Genomic DNA, 23954 nt, shown 5'->3' on the forward strand with positions numbered 1-23954 from the left:
CTTATTCAGCATTTTGGCTGACTTGGCTTTTATCCTGCCAATACCGCTGTGTGGCTGGATCCTGAGGCAGCCTGTAAGTAGTTCTTTTACTCAGAAACCTGGTGGCACAGGTGTTCTGAAACAGAATGGTTTGGGGGAGTTGAATTTTTCCATCCCTCAGTCTCTGAACTCTGGGCTTCATCATCAGGTGCTCAGCTTGAATGAGGATGTAAAGCAGAAATCACTTGCTCATCAAATCCGTCCTCAGGAGGGAAGGTCTCTTTGATTTCCTGTGCAAGGAGAGCGTGACAATGTCTGCATTGTTGCAAATCCCCTGAGGCCAGTACCCAGCCTTGAACTCTGCCCAAAAACCCGGGGAGAGGTGTAGGAACAAGGGAAACATGAAAACAGAGAAATTTCACCTGGAGGCTCTTGCAGGTTCTTTTGTGCTCAGGGGTTTTATGAAGTGGGTCACTTTGGAAGCCACCAGCACCCTGCTCATTCATTAACTCATTCATCACCCTTTTAAACTCACAGAAACTCCTTACATCCCCAAAACCAGGGGGCTCTGCAGGGGAAAGGTGTGTCCTGAGAGCAGCACCCTTCTCCCGCCCAACCTGAGGCTGTCTCCAGCTGAATTTGGTGCCATCTGCTACACTCCAATTTCTTACAGCAGGACTGTTATAGGCAACTTGGCTTAAATAGCTCCTCCTACAGAACCCATTCCAGTTCTTCCATCCGTCCCCAAGCTTTCCCAGCTCTGTTACCTCCCTTCTAGCTGGGGAGACTAAAACTGCTCCCAGGGTGTGGTGGATTTGTGCTGCAGCATCGTGGTGCTCTCCCTTCCTTTGCTGGTGATTCCTTTGGCTTTCTTTGGATGCTCCTGAGCAATGGACTAGATCTTTCCAGAGACCATCTGTGTTGGTTTGAAAGACAGGTGTCTGCTATGGAAGGCAGGAGCCTCCCTTGAAATGGAAAATGTAAACCCCCTCCCTCCCAATTATTATAATTTTGAAATTAAGGGGCTCTCAAGCAAAGATATGGGAATAACAGTTCTTTTACTAGAAAAATTAAAAATACAAATAAAATAGTACAAAAAGATAAACAGAGTCAGACCATGCCCTGTCCCCCTGTGTGTCAGGGGGGTGGCACAGCCCCATCCCATGGGGGCTCAGCCCTCCTGCAGTGCCAGCTGTGGCTCTGCTGGAGCAGGGATCCTGCACAAGGGGGGAGTTTTCCTCTGCAGCTCCAGGGCTGCTGGAGATGGGCCTGGGCTCCCTCTGGCCATGCAGGGCAGCAGAAGCTGCTCCTCTGGCAATGCACTGGGCAAAGGCTGCTGGGGTGTCCCAAAGCTCAGATTGGATCCAGGTAGGAATGCTTGGCTCCTCCCCTGGGCAATGCAGCATCTCCCCATGGGGTGATGGAATTGGATCAGCCATGCAGGGACACTCACTGGCCATGGACAGGAGATAATTAATAATTAATGGCCCAGGAACAGAAGATAATTAATAATTAATGGCCCAGGAACAGCAGAGATCTCCTGGAGGGAGGATTGGTTGTGGAAGAGATAAAGAAAACTGCCCAATGAACGGAAGAGAACTGCCCTCTGGCAGTGGGAAGCCATTCCCCCTTGTCACTCCATCACTTCTAAAGGATCTCTCTCCATGTTTCTTGCAGCTCTTTCAGGTCACAGATTGGTGACCCCAGAGCTTCTCCTCTCCAGGTGAGCAGCCCCAGCTGTGCCAGCCTTTCCTCCCAGCAGAGCTGCTCCATCCCTCTGCCCATCCTGGTGCCTGCCCTGGGCTCTCTGCAGCAGCTCCAGGTCCCTCCTGTGCTGGCCCCAGGGCTGGGGCAGCTCTGCAGGTGGGGTCTCACCTGAGCCCAGGGCACAGGGGCAGAATCCCCCCCTCCCCTGCTGCCCATGCTGGGGCTCAGCCCAGGGCACGGGGGGGTTCTGGCTCCCAGCTCTGCCCCCAGCACCCCCAGGGCCTTCCCCAGGGCTGCTCCAGCTGCTCATCCCCAGCCTGGATCCATCCCAGGGGTTGCCCTGACCCAGGGGCAGCACCAGCACTTGAGACCTCATGAAACATCCTCTGTTTTAACCCCAAGGTTTCCCCTGGCAGGTCAGTGTTACTCCAAAGGAAAAGACTCACTCAGAAATCAGTAATTTTACTTCCACTGTGCCATTATTCTGACATTCCACCAGCTGAGAGTTGCTCAGCAGGGCTGGGGGTGCTCTGCAGGCTGTGGTTGGGGCTGAGAGGAGCAGAACCTCCCCTCCTCCTCCTCCCTGTAAAAAACCCCTCATGAGACTGATAATCAAAATCGAGGTCATGATGCAGGTGTGTCTGAGAAACCCTCTCAAGTGATGGGGTGGGGAAAGCAGCAGTCAGGGCTTGCTAGATCAGCAAGCTCTGCCCTTGCCTGCAAGGTGAGCAGGCCACAGAGAGGAATCAGGTCTGTAGCACAGCTTTGAGCAGAAAACTGCTCCACTTTTAGGCGAGAAAAATGACTCTGCAAAACTCAACCAACGAGCAATGGAAACTAAACTTCAGCTTTTTTTGGGTTCCCAGACTTCATAAAATGTATCTGGGCGGGTGGTGGTTTGTGAGAATGAAGAAATGCTTCCCATCAGCTTCTGCTTGTCATGGAGGGTTTTCAATATCAGTTATTGAAACACACCCTAAAGGGCAGGTGCAGCTTGCCCAGGAGCCTGGGGGGTTGGAGGAGATCTGCACCCAGGTGTTCCTCTGCCCCTGCAGAAGCTGATGCCATTTTGTAGCCTGGCACCATCAGCCAAGGGAGGATTTTTATAATTTATAGATGAGTCCTAGAGCTTGGACCACCAGTTTGCTCTGCAGCCTGTACCTGTTTCCTTCAGCTGGGTTTTCTTCAGCTGGTGCTAAAGAGGACTCTGACTCTAAATCAATGGATTTGTGGCCATGGAATCTTCCTGACTGGATTTTTTTATCTTCCCTGTACTGTTTTTATCCTGTGCTCAGAGGCTTTCACAGGATGAGGACAGGCAGGTGGGACAGTGTCTACACTCATTCTCTATTATGTCATTTTTAATTAAAAGCAATTTGTTTTGGGTGTTTCCAGAGTAGAAACCAGACCTACCTTGACTTATAATGGGATAATACTGAACAATTCACCAACCCAGATAAGCAGTGTGATAAATAAAATATCATGATAAATAAAAAAACCCATGATAAATAAAATATCATTAAATTAAAAAATAATGAAATAAAAAATATAATGATAAATGAAATATAATGGTAAATAAAATATGATAAAAAAGAAATTAATGGATATTTTGAGAGATGGCAAAGGTTGGCAACCCTCAGATCACAGGATCAAGACAACCTCAGTGTGTGCCATAAATCTCCATGCCTGGCTGGAGCTGGGCCTGATTTTGGAAAACAAGTGTCCTTCCCCAGGGGTACATCTGGATTTATTCTTCTATCAAACACTTTTAATTAAAAAAAAAACCCCAAAACTGAGCCTCTTTTCTCTCTTACAGGATCTGTGAATGCCTCCTACGGCCAATAAATGGAAATTCTTCCTGACCATAAACACCACCTGTAATTTTTGGTTCTTGCAGCTGTGACCAGATGCTGGCACTCTGTGTGCCCCTGGAGATCAGGAAATCAGGCACTCTCCTCTTCCAGTCTCTCCAAGAACCTCAGCACCCTGACTCACCCTGAAGGGGAGGAAGGGAAAAAAAGGAATGGGAAGAACGCAAAGCAACTGCTCCGAGTATTTTCTTTCTCCTGGATCCAGTGAAAGGGAAAGAGAACTTTGAGAGTGAATACAATAGAGATCTAATAGTGATGCTGAAATGTTATTTCTCCTTGGATTTTTCTGGAGTCAGTGGTTTTGGTTCAAGCCACTGTTGGGAGGAGCTCTGAAAGCCAAACAACTGAAGGTAGAAATAAAGGCCAGAGGTGAAGGTTTCTTTGGAAACCAAAGAAATCTCTCTAGATTTCAGCTCTCAAAAAAATAAATCTCTCTAGATTTCAGCTCTCAAAACTTTGCCAGAGCTCAGAGCACAAGAGGCAGGTGGTTTTTTGCAAGGCTGTGCCCACAAATAGCCCAAACACACACACCTCCCTGAAAGTACAGATCAGTGAAAGATTATCTCGTTCTAAACCCCTGCTGTGAACAGGAACCCCTTCCAATAAACCATCCAGCCTGGCCTTGGGCACTGCCAGGGATCCAGGGGCAGCCACAGCTTCTCTGGGCAACCCTTGCCAGGGCCTCAGCACCCCCACAGGGAAGGATTTGTTTCTAATTTCAACTCTAAACCTCCTCTCTTTCAGTGTGAAGCTGTTCCCCCTTGTTCTATTGCTACACATTCTTGTAAATAGTTGTGTGGTCTCTGCTCCAGAGAGCCCAAACCATGAGCTGCTGATCCTTCAGGTGTGACTTGGGTTGGCACAAACCCCTGGTGCAGGCAGGCTACTCTGCCATCAGCTCCAAGAAAATTCCCAAGCATCACCACTCTGCTGCCAGGGAATTTAGGATCAAGGAGTCCAAATCTAGAAAGAAAATGAAGGTTGGAGCTCAGATCCTTTGCTGAGTTAGAGCTGATATCACCATAATTGTGGCTTTTGCATGCAGGGGGCTGCAAGGGAAGGAAGCAGTGAGAGACATGAAGGGGGACAGGCAGAGCTGGAGCACCACTGATGCCTTGGGAAGGCTGGATAGAGCTGAAGAATAAAGCAGGGATTTATTAAAAGGATCTCCTGCATGGATCCACCTTGGGCAGCACAAGAGCCCAGCCAGGGCTGCACCCAAGGTGAACCAAAATGGTCCCAAAATGGACACCTGGTCACGGGGTCTGTCACTGTGATCAGTTCTGCTCCATTTGCATCTTGGAGTTCATTGTCCAATTACAGCTTTAGGTTATGCAGTCCCATCCTGCTTGTTTTTCTCTCTTCAGCCCACGTTGTTTGTGCTCCTGGGCCTAAGATTTGTGTGGTGGTGTTCACAGGGGTCCCAGGATGAGGGAAGAGATGAGAATCTTGACTCCATGTTTCAGAAGGCTGATTTATTATTTTATGATATATATGATATTAAAAAAAATATATACTAAAACTACACTAAAAGAATAGAAGAAAGGATTTCATCAGAAGGCTTGAAAGGAATAGATAACAAAAGCTCATGACTCTCAGAGAGTCTGAGCCAGCTGACTGTGATTGACCATTAATTAGAAACAACCAACATGGACCAATCCAAGATCCACCTGTTGCATTCCACAGCAGCAGATAATTATTGTTTTTCTTTTCCTCTGAGGCTTCTCAGCTTCTCAGGAGAAAAAGTCCTAGCAAAAGGATTTTTCAGAAAATATGTCCATGACAATTTGGATCATTTGTCCTTGGTCCCCAGCTGGAGCAGGAATTGTTTTGTCTCCCTGCTCTGTGCACAGAGCTCACCATCCCTTAATGTGAAGCCCAGACCCACACATTAAAGCAGCACAGAGTCTGAAATATATAAAAGTTAAAACCTGAGGCATCACCCCCAGGGTTTGTAGTGAGGGTGAGGGTCCTGCTGGGCACTCCCCATCAGCAGCACCATCCCCAGCAAAGCCCCCAGCTCTGTGCCAGCAGGCAAAACAGGCACTACCCCACCCCTCCCTATCCCATGGACCTGAATCATCCTTCCCTGAGCATTCCAAGGGGAGCTGCTGTGCTGCCAGCCCTTGGATCTGGGGAATCCAGGTGGCACAGCCAGATCCAGGGGAGTGGTGCCAGCTGCAGGCTGTGCCCAGGGCTGTCAGCACCACCTCCAGACGTGGAGAGCTCCAGGAAAGCTCCTGAGCCTCAGCCAAGCAGGATGGGCTCCAGGCTCCTCATCCATAAGCCTCCAACGCTGGGAAAGGTAGATCACCCTCCCTCAGCCAAAAATGGAAAGGATTAGCACATTTTTCATCCCCCAGAGGGAACAGGAGACTGTTTTACCTCTGGAAAATGGGTTGTAGTCACTGACTGCTTCCTAGGGGATCACATTGCCCAGAAATCCTTGCAAGTGGTTTTTGGGAGGGATCCCCATCCGAGCACTCCATGAATAATTCCCCAAATGCAGAGAGCCAGCACAGCAATCCTACCCCCAGCACTTTCAGGAGGTGACATTTTGCCAGGAAATTCAGTGCTGGGGAAGCTGATAACTTGTCCTGGGCTCTCCACAGCTCCCAAAAGAGGAGCTGGCCCTGGAGAAGCAGCTGGCACAGGGCACCACAGCAGCAGCCCCTGATGCCAAGGGGGCTCTCCAGAGCTCATTCCCTTAATCCTCCTTCAGCCATGCCTTTGTGCCACCCTGGGATCACAGCTGAGGGTGAGGTTGGGAGCCTGGGCAAAGTTCAGTGACAAAATGACCTTTGCCATTCCAGCAGCACACCCAGGAATGGGACAGGCAGTGAATATTTAATATTTTTCCCTTTTCCAAAGCTTCCTCTCTGACCACAGCCTTTTTTTTTTTTTTTTTTTTTTTTTTTTTTAAATATCAGCTGTTTCAAAGCCCAACACTGAAGAATTCCCTCCCAGTTTAAAAGCTACCCCTGAGTGCAGACAGAAAGCAATTTGGCAGGAAAACTGGGATAAATTCCTTGAAACAGCTTCTTTTTGAAAGATTTGGGAGTTCAAAGTTCCACATCAAGGTCTCACAGCACGTTTTGCACCTACTTTGTTTTAAGAGCCCCATAAAAGACCTGCCCAGGGAGATTTCTCAGCACATTGCCTGTGCTTCACCCTTTGGGCAGAGAGAGCCAGGTTTGCCCAATTTCCCTGGAAAGCACTGTGGCCATGCACTAGAACCTGCAGCAAGGAGGTTTCCAGGGGCATTTTAAGTATCATGTCCACAGCAACACCAACAGGAGTGGGTGCAAGCTCCTAAATCCCCATGAATGGGAAAATCCTCAAAAATGGAGCTCTAACCAACAGTTAAAGCAAAGGAGGGAAGATCTGGGGTCTTTTCTGCCTTGGCTTGGGGTTGGTTTTATGCTGGGTTTTAGACTTGCCTGTAGGCCTTGAGTAATCAAAAATAGAACTGTAAATTCATCATCTGCTTTGTTCTGTGCAAGTAATTCTCTATTCACAGCTCACCCTCATCCTGCAGAGCAACTCACATGCTCTGGTTTGTTACGCCAGCATAGTCTAATTCCAGAGATCACAAAAATAATATTCCAAGTCTAATCCCAAAGAAAGGATTACCAGGGATCAAATCCATTATTTCACAATAAATCCCTTTTATGTCTTTTTTTTTTTTTCCCATCAATGATCAAAGCAAGTGGATTTCAGCTCTAAAATGCTGCTGCTGCACAGCAGAAGAGATCCTTGCTCAAGGCACAAGGCTTAACATTTACTTGCTTTTTTTTTTCTCCTCCTTTTTTTTTTTTTTTTTTTTTGCACAGTATCAAAGGAGATTTATTTTTTCCCCCTTGCCAAAAATAAAGTCTGGTCTAGATTCTCAGCTGCAGCTGAGAGCACTGGGAAAGAAAGTAGCTACAGCCCATTTCTGCAGCTTCCTAATCTTGTAGGACAGTTTCTAATCTTCTCAAATTGTCAGCAGCCCATCAGAGCTGTTTCTTCCTTTGAGAGTCCAAGATGAAGAGAGAAGCTCTGGCTGTAGTGAGGGGAGATTTAGGGACCACCAAAGGGTTTTTTCCCCCTCTGAGCACAAGGGCAGGCTTAGCTCACCAGTTGCAGTGATTCTGGCATTGCTGTTGGCCCAGTTTGCAGTGTGAAGCTCCAAAGTGACACAGGAGCCTTCAGCACCCCACTGCCCAGGGCTGGGACACTGCAGCACCCTCAGCCTCCTGTTTTCCATAGAGCACAGCCAGAGCCAGCAGCCCCAGCATTGCAGAGCTGCTTTCCTGGCTGCTGTGGGCACCTGCTCCCCCTGCACCACATCCCATGGAAGACAAAACCAATCCAAGCCTGTGTCAGCCTCCACCACGCGCCATGTGTGAACAGCACAAACTGGGCAAAGTTCTTGCAACCCTGGCTGCTGAGAATTTCAGACTTTCTGTGCTGACAGGCACTGACCCCCAAGAGAACACTGCATTTGACCTGAGGCTGTGGAGAAGGCTTCCAAAATGGAATAATAGAATTCAATTCTATCTGAATGAATGACAGAATTCAATTCTTGCCATCATCTGGGATTGTGGAGTTTGAATAGAAGTGTGTGATATCACAGGGTGGGAAACTTAAAGTCTAAAGTTTTACAATATAGTAATATATATAAACAAGATGGAGGTTTTAAGACAGAGGCTGGTTGATCCTTATTCTTCACCTTCTTCTTCACCTTCTTCTCCATGGGTTTGGGTGGTTTTGTGTAATTGGATAAAAAAGTCCACATTGCAGGCCATGGGTGGTTGGTTATTGGGTTAAAAGTAAAAATAATTCAGGTTTCATTTCTTAATTGGACAGTTTATCCTTAAAAGGCCTTGTAGAGAGAGAGATGGAGCTCCATTTTTAGTTTGTTAGAGTGAAGTGCTGTAGAACTCAGGGTTTGTGAGGCTGTAACTGAGATAAGAACTAATAAACATCTGAGTCCCAACAAGAAATACCATCTCACACATTTAATCCTGACCCTGGCAGAAAAAAGAAGCAAAGAATCTGCACCTCCTCAGGGCTGGGAAGTCATGGCTGCTCCACTAACTGGGCCATATTTTCAGTCCTAATCTCAGACTGTTGGAATTAGCTCTGCTAAAGCCAACAGGATGATGCAGGTCAGATCAATTTTGATGAAAAATTCAATTCTGGTTGTGCCATATGTGGCACTATAAAAAGGACTGAGCTGTACATATGGCTGGAGAAACAAACAGCACAAATGCCCCCACACTGTGATGCCCTTTAGTCTTTCAGCACTTTCTACAGGGGCCACGATGAGAGGAGGGAAAGTGCCATCACTTGTCCTTGTAAAAAATCACCAGCCTTCAAATGTCCCTCTCCACCACCCTCCAAAGGACCAGGAATCATCTCCTCATGGAGCCTGCTTGGAACACTGGGAGTATTTGAGGAGGTGGAGCTGGTCGGGCATGAAAATTTCCACCAAAAATGATAGAAACATTAAGGTTGGAAAAGAGCTTTATGATTGTCCAGGTCAACCATCAACCCAGAACCAGCAGCATTACAAAAAACCAGATTTCCCCAGCATTTCCTAAAAAAAAAATTAAATCTGCCTTGTTTCCCTAGGGATGCATCAAGTCCAGGGCTGGGACTTGAGGACACAACCTAAGAAGAAGAATGCTGCCTGTGCTGGAGATTCATCCCTTTTCCCAGGAATGTGGGCAAATTTCTGCCCATCTCTGGGGGGCAGAAATGAAGCAAAGCCTGCTGATTAATGCATCAGTCCTGCAAAGTCCAGCAGAATGGAAAACTTCCCACTCCACCCTTTGTAGTCACAGGATCCAGACCTCTCAAGACAAAAAAACAAAATGGGAGGAGGAGGAGGAAGGTCTCAATAAAGAGGAGATGGGGTGAAGGTTGTGCCATCATCCCTTGGAGCAGTGATTCCAAAGTGGGATGCACGAGATGATCCAAAGTGCAGCAGGAGGAAATACCTGGATGGCAGTAGCACGTGATGTAATTTATAAACACACACACAGCTGAGGTGCATGCTTAAAAATGGTTTTTGCACAGAGGGGAGCATAAGAAAAAGAAGTTTGGAGACCACTGACCTGGAGGAATAGCCAGTCCCAGCTGGAATTTCAGCCCAAAACTCAGCTGGGGGAGGTTTTGGTGCCAGTCATAGGCTGCTTCCAGGGAGAAACAGCGCATCCCAAAATTCCCTTCCAGCCTCTCATGGAATAACCACCAGCGCTGCAACACGCAGCAAAAGCCTCTGAGAAGTTGCCATCAACTCATGACAAAAAAACAACGATAAAAAAAGCCCTCAGTGGATTGACCAGTGTTCAAAAATACATCCAAAGGATGCTCTTGCACGTCAGCCTGCTCTGGCACGCTCCTTCTGCACAGGCTTCCAGATGGTCCATCTTTTTAGCCCTTCCTTTTTTTTTAAGAGGACAGCCTGAGGCACAGCAGGACCATCTCACTGCTTTATTTGAGAGCAGGGAAAAATGAAAGTTCTCCCAGCAAAAAAGAGAAATTATTTTTTCTAAAAATAATTACAAGACAAATAATTCTCAGATTTCCTTTTATTCTTGTTATTCTTCCCCACACAAGGCCACGGTTTTCAGAGAGGCCGGCTCAGCAGAGATTTCAAGGAGCCTCTTGGTGGTTGATAGTCCCTGTATTGCAGTCACTGATTCACAGATTGATTTATTTTTCAAGTCTAAGTCATGCACTCCACACTGGACAACTTCAAGTGCAGCCAAAGAAAGCCTATACACTATAGATCTATTTATTAGACAGCTTTCAAGGTTTTCCAAAAGGAACATGTAAAAATGATTTCACACCCTCTTTCAGTTAAAAAGAAAAAAAAAAAGAAATTAATTTCTCAGGGTCTGCTGTGGAACCAATCGAGTTCAGGAGGCAAACCTTAATTCTTGATAATTATGTACTATTTAAGTGGGATACTATAGCAGGTGGAGGAAAAGCCAGCCATGCATCCCCAGGAGCTTCAGGGCTGTGAATTGGACAAGTTGCTTTTCCTGCCACCATGTCCTGAAAAACAGGAGGGGAAAATCATCAAGAACAGGAATCCAAGTGCTTCTTACCATTTCACTCTTTCCTCTTTCCAAGGCCTGCTTGATGGGAAATCAGCAGAGGGGAGAAAGGACCCCCTACCCCCAGTGATGCCACCAGGTCCTGGCTGTCACCTTGGTGCAACTCCCTCATGTGCTATGGCTCCCTCCAAACATGTGCAGCTTCAGCACACACCCAACAAATCCTACACCCCCTACATTAAAGAACCTGTTGGTTTGGGAGCCTGGATTGAGCCCTGACCCTCCCTTGTGCCTCCTGGCCCTCCGCTGGGAGCTCATCCTTGGGAGATGCCAAGGGGACCAACCCAAGTCAACCAGAAAAACAAAGCCACTCAGCCTCCAAAAAAACCCCTGGATGGGAGTCAAACAACACAAGTTTTGAGGATTATTTTAGACTAAATTCTTCCTCAGGACATGATCTCTGAGGGTGAAAGCTCGGCCCCACCGAGGCCAAGAGCAAAACTCCTGCAGACCTCAGCAGGACCTGGCTCCCACCCAAAGCAAACTTTTCAAGTCTCAGTCAAGCTCCTCAGCTGCAGACGTTCATTTCTATTATTTCTGCAGCCTTTTTGTCTCACCAGAAGGATCCTTCTGCAGTGGCCATCCAAAAGCCGTTGACAAGACAGAAGAAATTTAATTTGCAGCTGAAAAAGGAGCCTATAAATTTCTTTTTTGTTTTCCCCAATTAAAATCAGTGTGTCTGTGGTGGTGTCAGTCTGGCTGGTGCAGGAGTCTGACAGCCCTCAAACCCTTTGGGGACTGGGATTGTGCCCTGTTCTATTCCTGCACAGCCCCTACAGGACCCTGAGCCTTCCAGGGACCACGGTAAAAGCAATTATTATAAACACAAGCATTTTGATTTCAGCCCTGTTGCCTCTCCCTGTGCCAGCATTGTTTGTCATTCCCAGCAGAGCCAGGGCATTTCTCCTCCCAGGGAAGAGCACTGTGACAATGATGCTGGGAGTGCTCGCTGCTTTGACTTTTGGAGCCACGGTAACGAGTAAAACATGGAGCCTCCACTTTACAACAAGCTCTGCCACTCCTGATGGTTTGTTTTAAAGCTCCTTTAAAGGAAACCAGAAGTGGCAGCAGTCTCCATTCTTGCTGTCAGAAGGAAACATCCACGTGGCCCCTGGGGATGGCTCAAAAACACGGCTCTGAGCGTGCCAAGGAGCTGGAAAACAAAGATCAGCCCATGCTGGATGAGTTTTGTCCTTGGAGATCATCACCCTGGGGCTGGCAGGGATGAGGACCCATCTCACGCCAGCTCTGTGGCCTGTGACCTCATGGGCAGAGGTGACCACAGACAGACACCTCCTTCAACCAAGAAATCAATGCCAACCACCACAGCCAACCTCTCTTCCCTCTGCTCCCAGGGTTAAAATGCCAACAAGTTTTGTCACAAGAGGAATTCCCCACCCTAAACGCCACAGGTTCAGACCCCAACCTTTTATCAGAAGCCTAAAGTTTCCCACATGTGCTGGCACTTGTGGAATGGTTCTTAGCAGCCAGAAACACAACAGGCTTTGGGAGGAAAGAAAATAAAGCAGGTTTTGCTTCCACCTTCATCTCCTCTCTGCAGTCTCCGATATTTTTTGTGCAATGGGAGCAGGGCCGCGCCCTCCTCGTTCCTATGGATGCCAGGTTGGTGACTTGCCACCTCCTTGGAGCCCACAAACCTCGGGCTTGCTCCAAGGAAGGAAGTCAGGCTCCATCAGAGGCAACTGCAGTGAACTTGCTCAAACATGCACATTTCCAGGGCTCTCTGCTCCCACAGCCCAGAGGACATTGCAACACCATCCTGAGAACCTGGTGTGCCAAAGCAGAGCTGGTGTCCAGGTTGGATCCAGGCCACTGCAGGAAAATGGGAATTTTAGACCCTGGGAAAGGCAGGGCTGCAAGAATTTCCTAAGATTGTCCCACAGGACACTGGGGAATCTTGAGCTTTCATGTCGTTTTCTTCACTCACATTTTTCAAGGAAAGGCTGGGAGAGCTGGGATTGTTCAGCCTGGAGAAGAGAAGCTTTGGAGTGACCAAACCGTGGCCTTGCAGTGCCTGAAGGAGCTACAGGAAACATGGAGAGAGAGACTCTGTAGAAGGGATGGAGGGGCAGGACACAGGGAATGGCTTCCCAGTGCCAGGGGGCAGGGCTGGATGGGATATTGGGAATGAGGAATTGTTCCCTGGCAGGGTGGGCAGGCCCTGGCACAGGGTGCCCAGAGCAGCTGGGGCTGCCCCTGCATCCCTGGCAGTGCCCAAGGCCAGGCTGGAGCAGCCTGGGACAGGGGAAGGTGTCCCTGCCATGGCAGGGGATGGGAATGGATGGGGTTTGAGGTCCCTTCCAACCCAAACCATCCTGGGATTCTTTGATTGTAAAAACTACAGGAACCACATCCAGTTGTTGCCAAGCCCTTTGGGTCCTCCAAGAGAAATGTGAGCAGGAGACAGCAGGGCAAGCTTGAAGACAGAGCTCCCATAGACATAAATAAGTTTCTGCAAGATGGCCTGGATGCACAAGCTTAATTCTTGTTTTGGAGTGGTTCTCACAGCAGTTTGGCTCATTAAATAAAATCTTTGCATTCAAACACACATCAGGAAAGGTGCCTTTTGCTGGATGTGTTGGTCATCTTGGCTTTCTCAGCTTTAGAATCATAGAATATCCTGAGCTGGAAGGGATTCACAGGGATCATTGATCGCACCCCTGATCCCAACAATCTCACCCTGGGCATCCCTGGAGCAGTGTCCAAGCTCTCCTGGAGCTCTGGCAGCCTCGGGGCTGTGTCCATTCCCTGGGCAGCCTGGGCAGTGCCCAGCACCTTCTGGGGGAAGAACCTTGCCCTGAAATCCACCCCAAACCTCCCCTGGCACAGCTCCAGCCCTTCCCTGGGTCCTGTCCCTGATTGCTGAGAACTGAGGAACCTCTGGGAATAATCTGCTGCAAGCTGCTTTGCCAGAGAGAGAATTTCACAGGCAAGTGACTTCCCCAGCAGCCTCGAAGAACCAGCTGAGAGAGTCATGCAGGATTTCTCCTTCCTCCCTCTCTCCTCACCTCAGATCAACCCCGTGCAAGGAGTCTTCAGCTCTGCAGTCATCTGTGAGTCACTCGTGGCACCTACACACGTGTAGCCACCTGAAGCAAGCTCCAGCAGAGGCAGGCTCTGTGCTGCAGGGAGGACACTGTGTTCCCTGGGCTGGGAACATCTCCCTGCCTTGGCAGCTGCTGCTCCTCCTGCCACGGACACCAGAGAGCTCTGAGGAATGAACCAGCCTCAAACTGCCACCAACAAAAGGAAAAGCTGTTAGGGGGGAAGGTAAAAATTAACAAGTGTATCAAATAAATAGAAATCAAGGAGTCATTGAGGCTGGAAAATCCCTGCCAGCCCATGGAGTGCCAGCTGTGCCCAGTGCCCACCTTGTCCCCAGCCCAGAGCACTGAGTGCCACCTCCAGCCCTTGCTGGGACACCTGCAGGGCTGGGCACTGCAAAGCTCCCTGGGCAGCCCCTGCCAAGGCCTGAGCACCCTTTGCATGCAGAAATTGCTGCTGCTGTCCAAGCTGAGCCTCCCCTGGCCCAGCTTGAGGCCCTTGGCCCTTGTCCTGTCCCTGTTCCCTGGCAGCACAGCCCGGCCCCCCCTGGCTGTCCCCTCCTGGCAGGGAGTTGTGCAGAGCCACAAGGGCCCCCTGAGCCTCCTTTGCTCCAGGCTCAGCCCCTGCCCAGCTCCCTCAGATGCTCCTCATCACACCTGTGCTCCAATCCCTCCAGCTTCAGCAGGGCTGGGTGGGATATTGGGAATGAGGAATTGTTCCCTGGCAGGGTGGGCAGGCCCTGGCACAGGGTGCCCAGAGCAGCTGGGGCTGCCCCTGCATCCCTGGCAGTGCCCAAGGCCAGGCTGGACACTGGGGCTTGGAGCAGCCTGGGACAGTGGAAGGTGTCCCTGCCCATGGCAGGGTGGAACTGGATGATCTTTAAGGTCCCTTCCATCCCAAACCATTCTGGGATTCCATGGTTCCATGTTAGCTCAGCTCAGAGGGATGTGTGTGCTCTACCAAACCCCAGATACCCTGACAGGACCACAAACGAGCTTGAGAAACTACAACAAAGGGTAAATGCAAGGTAACATCAGCCAGAGTTGGGATTTCTCTGGAGGGAACAGATGTTTACTCACCAAAAAACCAAACCAACCAATCAACCAACCAAACAAAACCCCCCAAAAACACAGCAACAACAGCAACAACAACAGCAAAACCCAAAAAAGGTTATTTATGGGACACTCCTGAGGAGGATAAGAGCAGTTCACAAACCTCCAGAGAAGGCAGCAGACCAACCCATCTGCAAAAACAGTGCCCAGGAGACCTGTGAGGACTGAGACTGGCCCCAGGCTAACAAACTCTCATACCACAACAACCCACTGAATTCTAGTAAGAAGTCCCTCCCTTCTGGAAATAATCTATGCTTTTCTTTAACAAATTTATGATTTCAGATATTTTGAGGACTTTTTTTCACAGCAAAAAGTTTATATGTATTAAAACTGAAGCTTTTCACAGAAGCCTACAGAAACAAGCCTGATGCTTGGAAGACTTCTGGGATGACATTTAAATTCCCCCTATTATTTAGCCCCTGGATCTAAACCCAGATTTTCCACCTTCAGTTTAATACCTGATCTGGGATATCTTCTCTCTGGGATCTCTTCTTCCCAGACTCAGATCCCCTCTCTTGAAGCCTGTGGTTGCATTTAAATTATTTGGCTTGGCAAGGTGAAATGACCCGGTGGTAGAGACATTTCCCTTTGCAGGATTTTCACATTGTGAGGCCTCTGATCACCACAGGGAAAGTTCCCAAAACCTTTTGGCTCGTGATCCTACTTCCAGTTTCACTTCCAAGCTTGTGGCCCCACTTCACAATCCCTTAGGCTCTGCTGTCATCTGCAGAGTGCTGTCAATCCCACCAGGCTCTGGACCTTCTCCTTGGGAAACCACTTCCACTGAATTGTTTTGTCACTGCTCACCTGGAAGGCTTGGAGCACACTTTTCCTTGACCTACTGATGCCTCAGGTTTTAGCTTTTATATTCAGACTCTGTGCTGCTTTAGTGTGCAGTTCTGAGCTTCACATTAAGGGATGGTGAGCTCTCTGCATAGAGCAGGGAGACAAAACAATTCCTGCTGCAGCTGGGGACCAAGGACAAATGATCCAAATCTCAGGTCCAAGAGCACAAACAACGTGGGCTGGAGAGAGAAAAACAAGGATGGGACTTCATAACCTAAAGCTGTAACTGGACAATGAACTCCAATTTGCAAATGGAGCAGAACTGATCACAGTGACAGACCCTGTGACCAGGTGTCCATTTTGTGCCCATTTTGGTTCACCTTGGGTGCAGCCCTGGCTGGGCTCTTGTGCTGCCCAAGATGGATCCATGCAGGAGATCCTTTTAATAAATCCCTGCTTCATTCTTTAGCTCTGTCCAGCCTCTGTTCTAGGACAGCCTCCTCAAGGCATCACTAGTACCAATAATGAATTTCTTTTCAGGCAGCCCAGGTTATAAGTGGTGTTTCTGATCCCAGCCCTGCACCTTTGTGGTTTTTCGCGCTGTGGCATTTGCCCATCGTGCGTCACACGCGGCAATGCTGCACCCTGAGCATCTCAGCAAAGGTTTCACGAGCTCTCATTTCCACATTCTTCTGGCCAGGGCACAAATTCTGGTTTGTGGTTTCAGATGAGCTCTCCAGCATGTGACATGAGCAGGCAACACCCACACTGCTCTCCACGCAAAGTCCTGGTGCTGAACCATGGAAATCCCAGGATGGTTTGGCTTGGGAGGGAACTTAAACTCATCCAGTGCCACCTCTGCCATGGGCAGGGACACCTTCCACTGTCCCAGGCTGCTCCAAGCCCCAGTGTCCAGCCTGGCCTTGGGCACTGCCAGGGATGCAGGGGCAGCCCCAGCTGCTCTGGGCACCCTGTGCCAGGGCCTGCCCACCCTCCACATCTGGGACAAATTACTGCAAATTTAGTCCAGCTGTGAAACACAGAAGGCAGTGCAGTCCATGTAACTCTCTCAGCAGTGCACACACTTCAACACCCTGCTAGATCACAATCTTACCCTGTATCTTTGTGGCCATCTCTTCTTTTGAGATTGCAACCAAGCAGAAAGAAAGAATTGCGTGCTCTAAGTAATGCGTGTTTAATCTGGAAATCATTTTGCTCTTATGGCATGCAAGAAGTGTAACTATCCCAAAAATGAGCTGGGTCCACAGTGGAGCATCTGCTCTGCTCCCTGGGATGGGGAGGATTCAGTAGAAGGCCACAGTGTCACCTTGGAGCAGCTGGTGACAGCATCCTTCTCTCTCCATGTGCTGCCCAAGGCAAGAGCAGGTCTCCATTAGAAGATTCTCCCCAAGCTCAGCCTGGAGCTGAAGTTGTCCTGCCTGGTGGCTCTCTGGAGCTCCCACAGCATGCTCATCCTGCCTGGACAACAGCCATCCCTTCCTTCCCTAAATCCACGGGCAAACAACACCTTCCCCTACAACTCCTTCATCCAACCTGGCCAGGCAGCAGCAAATGTCAGCCTGGATGCCCCAGGATGGGCTTGGGCAACCTCCCCGTCATCAGAGTCTGCTCCTGGCACAGAACCAGAGCAGCTGTGGCATTTTCCTCTACCCAGGCAGAGAGGGGGGACAAAGATCTCCTTGGTCTCTGCATGACCTGGGCCCTGTGCCCACCTTTCCTCCGTGGACAGCTCGAGCTCTCCAGGTCTGTGTCTGTCCTCTGGGCTCCACCACCAAGAGGTGGAAGTGGAGCCCCCTGACCCTGCAGGATGCACATTAAAAAATGCCTCCAAATTAGGGTCTCCCAAATGAGGGAGGCTTGTCTCAGCCTGCTCAAATGAAACTCCCCACATCCTGATGTCTGCACAGGCAAAGCTGGGGGGTTCTTTCACAGAATGCAAAGCACAGCCTGTGTTTGCACCCTCCAAACCCTCACATGAATGATGGGCAAGGTTATTCCCTGAGAAAAACATTGAACTCATATTTTTTCTTTTATTTTTTTTCCTTTTTTGGGGGTTTTTCCTCCATAAGTGATCTTGAAAGGAGCCCTTGCCCGCCACAGGTACTTCCCCATGGTGTTTAGACAAACGAAACAAGTGAGTGCAAGAAACAAACCTGCATCAGAAACAAACCCTGTCATTGCTTCATATTTTTGGATCAAAAGGCTTTGTTTCCATTTCCCCTTCCAAAAAAAAAAAAAAGAAATAACCACCAGAGAGTTCCTGTGCCACACAGACCTGTTTTTCAGAGCCTGTTGGAGGAAGAGAGTGGGTCTGTTTTACTCAGCCTAGGAATTAACAGCACACTGTTACTACAGGTTTGCACACAGGGCTGAGGCTGCAAAATTCACCTTTTCTGAAAAAAAAAAAAAAAAAAAAAAAAAAGAAATATATATATATATATAAGTAGAAGCTTAAGCTGAACATTGAGGTTGCAAAAGTTTCAGTTATGCAAGCACACATTTCCTGGGTGTGAACATCTGACAGGCAGTAAATGAGGTAGAGAAGGAAGTTAATAAATGAGCCCAACCAGCGCAGTTGGAAAGTAAGTGGATTTGAAACTTTCTAAATAAAATCAGTCATTCAAAGCTCCCTGCTTGCAGCCAGCCCACGAGGCATCTCCACTCCACAGCTGTGCACAAATCCTTGCAGGCACCTCTGCAAGGCATGGCAAAGGGGGAAAAGGGCATTCACAGGTTCCTTGGATTTTATGGAGGAGAAATTGGTGCTGCAGGGAGGATTTCCCTGTGTCCCTTTCAAAACACTGTAGCTGTTACCTGGAAATTTAAACCCCCAAACATTTACTCTTCCCTTGTAACAAAACTCTGGGCTGCTCCCTCCTCCCCATTCCCACAGAGCCCCACACTGGACTGGCTCCAGTTTGCAGGTGCCTCTGTGGCACTGGGGGCACTAAAATGTTCCCAGGATCCAGATGTGGATCCCCATGATGAGCAGGGAGAATTATTTGAGCAACCTGACCTAGGGGTGACATCGCTGCCATTTAGACCTTAAATGTTCTTTAGGGTCTGAACCAGTCTGGGATCCCATGGCTCTGTGATTCCCCTCTGGGACCCCAGACCCCCTCCAGCATCACCCTCCTCCCACCACCTCCCCATCCCTTTTTGTCCTGTCAGCACTTCCCATGTGGGTCCCATGTCTGTCACAGGAGCCACATTCCATCCTTGCCACCTTTCCCTGGGTGCACATCACCCCAGCCTGTCTGCAAGAAATGGTGTCAGCTTTCCCTCTGAAGACAAACTCTTTTTGGGAGCATCTCAGTGGAATTCAGACCTGCAAGCTTCCTGGAGAGCAAGTCCAGTCTGCACCCTCACTGCCAAAACCAAACCAGAGGGATTTAGATTTTAGATTTTACCCCCTTTAGATTGTAGCAAAAACTTTTGCTGGCTGCAAAAATTCCGCAGCCAGCCCATGATTTACTGTAAATTTTCTGAATATTTTGTGATTTTTTTGTGTGTGCCTGTAGCTCTCCATGATTTCTCATCCCCTATCACCACCATCTTTGAAAGGCAAACCCTTACTTTGCCCCAAATTCCCTCTGAGAGAAAATATTTCAGTGTGTTGCTTCAACACTGAAGCTCTGAGTGCTTCAATTTGGTCCCTGTTATCAAATCCAGTAAAAAAACATCTCCATGGCCAAATCCATGTGAGAAAAAGTGACAACAAACCAACAGGAACTCCCCATCCAAAAACAACCACATGTCCATCATCAGTGGTTTGGTTGCTCCTGGGGACTCCCAGTTCAGCAGGGTCGTGCTCTGCCACTCCATGAGCTGGGTTTGATTTCACAAAGGGAGAACAGAGTCAAGCAGGAATTTTAATCTCTCAGTGGAATATGAACCACAAATTGAAGTGTTGACTTGATTTGTTATTACCTGGGACAGGAAAAGAGGGATTTTTCCCTTGGCTGGGTTTCCAAGCAGAGGGGGATCTCCATCCTCAGGACTCACCTGCTGGAGATGCCACGTTAGCATTAGGGGAGCCTCCCTGCTCAATCTTTTTTTTCTTTTGAGTGAAAAAAACCATTTTTGATTGATGTGTTTGTTGATTGTTGTGCATAGTGAAGTTTATAAGGTACTATTATTAATATTATTATCATAATTAAAGTACATAAATTTATTTTGTGAAGTTTTTTAGTTAAGGTGTGAAATTTTATTGCTTAAATAAGTTGTTTAATCATGATCTGTTGTCTGCTTTAATTTGATTAGTTACATTTTTTTGTTGTTTTTGAAGTCGTTTGTGGATGGATTCTGAACAGTTATATTATATAAAAATATATAATATAATATAATATACATTTTATATAATATACATTTTATATAATATACATTTTATATAATATACATTTTATATAGCATATAAATATATTATATATTCTATAATTATATAGAATATAATAATATAAATATATTATTATATTATTATATTATTTTATTATTATATAAATATATAAAAATAATAATATAAATATATTATATATTCTATAATTATATAGAATATATAATATATATTCTATATAATTATAGAATATATAATATATTTATATTATTATTTATCCTGCCTCCATCCCTCTCCAAAAGCTCTTCAGCCTTCCTCAAAGCTGCCAGGAGCTCCTTGTCCAAAGCCAGGGGTGTTGTCTGGGCTGGTTTCCATTCCAGTGGTGACATGGGAGGGCATTCCAGTGTTTGCCCACCAGGCCTCTCCCCCATGGCATCCCAAAGGAGATTTGTCTCACCCCAAAGGCCTCCAACACCTTCCTGGTCTATTTATCCTACAATGCTTGGGTTGGAAGGGACCTCAAAGCCCATCCAGTGTCACCCCTGCCATGGGCAGGGACACCTTCCACTGTCCCAGGCTGCTCCAAGCCCATCCAACCTGACCCTGTGTTGGAACCCAGGACATTCCTCTGGCTGCCCTGGGTGATTCGAGACCCTGGCAAGAAGCTCAGAGTCAAAAACACCTGTGCCTCCAATTTTAGTCCATAGAAAAAATCACCAACTTTGTGTGAAGATTTAGAAGCCACGAGAGTTTGAGTGGAATGATAGTGAATTTGTCACAGGGTGAAAAAGTAGAATTTTGGGGTTTTAGAATGGGAGTTCAAGAGGCAAGATGGAGGACTCTAGGTGTGTCCTGTCCTTCTTCTCCTTCTTCTTGTCCTCCATCTTCTGCTGGGATGGTGACACTCTTTAATTGGTTTAGAGTAAAGACAGACTGTCTAACATAGGTGATGGGTATTGGGAAGTTATGGTAAATAAAGTGCATGTAGTTCTTAGCATAAAAAGTTTACAACCCCCAAAGGCAAGGGCTGTACCACAACCCGACCTGCTGGACAGATCTCAGCAGGTCAAAGAATGTCATAAATAAGAAAAAATAAACAACCTTAAAAAGTAAAACTGACAAATCTTGACTTCTTTGGTCGCAGGGCTGAGAAAAAAAGACTTTCTGATACCCCAGAATTCATCTCAACCACAGGAACCTGAGAGCCTTGGGCACTGCCAGGGATGCAGGGGCAGCCCCAGCTGCTCTGGGCACCCTGTGCCAGGGCCTGCCCACCCTGCCAGGGAACAATTCCTCATTCCCAATATCCCATCCAGCCCTGCCCTCTGACACTGGGAGCCATTCCCTGTGTCCTGTCCCTCCATCCCTTGTCCAAAATCTCTCCCTCTCTTTCCTGTAGCTCCTTCAGGCCCTGCAAGGCCCCAATTTGGTGACCCCAGAGCTTCTCCTCTCCAGGTGAGCAGCCCCAGCTGTGCCAGCCTTTCCTCCCAGCAGAGCTGCTCCATCCCTCTCCCCATCCTGGTGCCTGCCCTGGGCTCTCTCCTGGATCCCAGGCTCACCCAGCCCCAGCAGGGAACAATTCCTAATTCCCAATATCCCCAAGTAGTTTCTCCTGAGGTCTGACCCCACTGCCATCCAGCACTCCCTGTTTCCATTTCCATCTCCTGCAGGCTGTGGTTTCCACTCTGAAGGCAACCCAAACCCTGTTGTCTTCCCCTCCACACCAGGCCAGCTTCTCCTGCCAGCACAGCCTTCCTGCCCAGGCCTTGGAGCTTCCACTGGAACCTCCTTGAGCACTTCCCCACGAGCTGGGAGCAAAGAGCAGCAAATTCCTCCAGCAGTGCCCAGACTCACTTGGTGCCGAGCCCTCCTTTAATGGATTGCATTTGCACTGGGAGCCTTCCCGAGGTGGAATTACTGTCTAGAGCAGTTAGCAATTCCAAGAATATTTTATAATTCTGACAGCCTGCATCACCCTGGAGCCTGCCATGGTAAACATGCTCTCCCCTGTCCCTCTCCTGCAGATGGCAATTTAGGGGATGTTTCATGTTTGTTCTCGAGCCTGAGCCAAATTCCATTATTCCCTTTTCTTATTTTCCTGGAAGGACATTGACCTGCAGGCATTGGAGAGGGTTCTCTCCCTTCCATCTCCTCATTTCCAGTGGTTTGGTGACAGACACTATTTGCAAGAAGCAGAATCCTGAAGGCCAAGTGCCTTTCTAGGCAGGGCCTTGAATTCAGCAGTGGGACATCCCAGGAAAGCCATCCCTCCTGACCCCAGTAACACCACTGGAAAACCATCCCTCCTGACCCCAGTAACACCACTGGAAAGCCATCCCTCCTGACCCCAATAATCCCAGGAAAACCATCCCTCCTGACCCCAATAATGCCACTGGAAAGCCATCCCTCCTGACCCCAATAATGCCAGGAAAGCCATCCTAGCTGGTCATCATAATCCCAGGAAAACCATCCCTCCTGACCCCAATAATGCCAGGAAAGCCCTGGACCCCAATAACACTTCCTGACCCCAATAACACCATTGGAAAGCCATCCAACTTGACCCCAATAATCCCAGGAAAGTCATCCCTCCTGACCCAACAAAACCATCCCTCCTGGTCCTAATAAACCCAGGAAAGCCAGCCATCCCATCTGACCCCAATAATCCCAGGAAAGCCATCCCTCCTGACCCCAATAATCCCAGGAAAGCCATCCCTCCTGACCCCAATAATCCCAGGAAAGCCATCCCATCTGACCCCAATAATCCCAGGAAAGCCATCCCTCCTGACCCCAATAATCCCAGGAAAGCCATCCCACCTGACCCCAATAATCCCAAGAAAGCCATCCCTGCTGACCCCAGTAACACCACTGGAAAGCCATCCCTCCTGACTCCAATAATCCCAGGAAAGCCATCCCTCCTGACCCCAATAAAGCCATCCCTCCTGACCCCAATAAAGCCATCCCTCCTGACCCCCATAATCCCAGGAAAGCACAGCCTTGCAGCACTGGCACCATGAAGCTCCACAGCTGGCATGGCAATGGGTAAAGTTGGATTTAAGAGCCCCCAGCAGGCTCTTCTGACCTAAATTATTCTCTGATTCTGAGCCCCATCCTCTCCTGCACTGGACACTTCACCAGATTATTCCTTTTTGTCCTCTCCCCTCATGGGGGATGTGCCAAAACTCCTCAATAATTTAAAAACCATCTGGTTTCCTAGAGATTTAAGGGGTCACAGATCTGTGGCACTGGGTGAAAAAATATTTTTGGAGGTGACAGAGATTGTTTATGTAAAAAAAAAAAAAAAAGTTAGACTTTAATAAATTCTTACTCTTTCCAGGAAGAAAAATGTTTCACAAATTCTGACAGACATTGGTTTTCCGTGGCAGGACAAACCAGTGAAAATTCCTGCAAAATACAAATAGCACAACAAAGAGCTCATAATGAATGGCAATAAAGAGCAGTTTGAAGGCTGCAGAAGCAGCAGTGGTGGCTTCTGTGAGGTGATCAGCTCCAAGGGGTTTCATTTTCCTGCCTTTTTCCCCCCACACCCTGCAGTGCCTTGGCTGGAGCCCATCCAGAGCCATCCACAGCAGCTCCCAGGGACGCTTGGAAGAGCAGCATCTATTTACACCCCCAAAAGAAACATCTGCTCCAAGAGCAGCCCTTCACCAGGCAGCACAGAGAGACCCCACATTCCTCCCCAAACCCCTTGCCTGACCATGCCTTTGGTCCCTGGGGATGCCTTGATTTCCCCACAGTGATTAACACCAGCCCCACGGCCCGGCCCTGGCCCGTGACGAACGAGGTGTGAGGATTTGTGGCTCCAGGAATAGCTGGGCTCTGCATCCAGCAGCCAGACAGGAGATCCTGCCTCTTCCAGGGGGGATTTGGGCCTCACTGAAGTGGCTCCAGGCAAGTTAAGTCATTGCTGAATGACTTCAGGTCGGCTGCTGGAGCAAAATGGGAAGAA

General features: G+C 48.4%; 1 protein-coding gene across 3 annotated transcripts in view; it reads left to right on the forward strand.

The window, feature by feature from the left end:
- Positions 1-13238, forward strand: part of RNLS (renalase, FAD dependent amine oxidase) — an 81691-nt gene extending 68453 nt beyond the window's left edge. For 2 of the 3 annotated variants that reach the window (XM_071438554.1, XM_071438555.1), the window contains one exon: positions 3503-8545. In XM_071438554.1, the coding sequence (XP_071294655.1) occupies positions 3503-3511 (9 nt within the window). In that variant the 3' untranslated portion in view covers positions 3512-8545. Of the gene's footprint in view, positions 1-3502; positions 8546-9176 lie in introns of those variants that run through there. The other variant, XM_071438553.1, reaches the window with a different exon arrangement.
- The last annotated feature ends 10716 nt before the right edge of the window (positions 13239-23954 follow it).

The sequence above is a fragment of the Agelaius tricolor genome, unplaced genomic scaffold (assembly GCF_023055355.1).
Source record: "Agelaius tricolor isolate 1412-34295 unplaced genomic scaffold, bAgeTri1.0.p SCAF_13, whole genome shotgun sequence".
Taxonomy (NCBI): Eukaryota; Metazoa; Chordata; class Aves; order Passeriformes; family Icteridae; genus Agelaius; species Agelaius tricolor.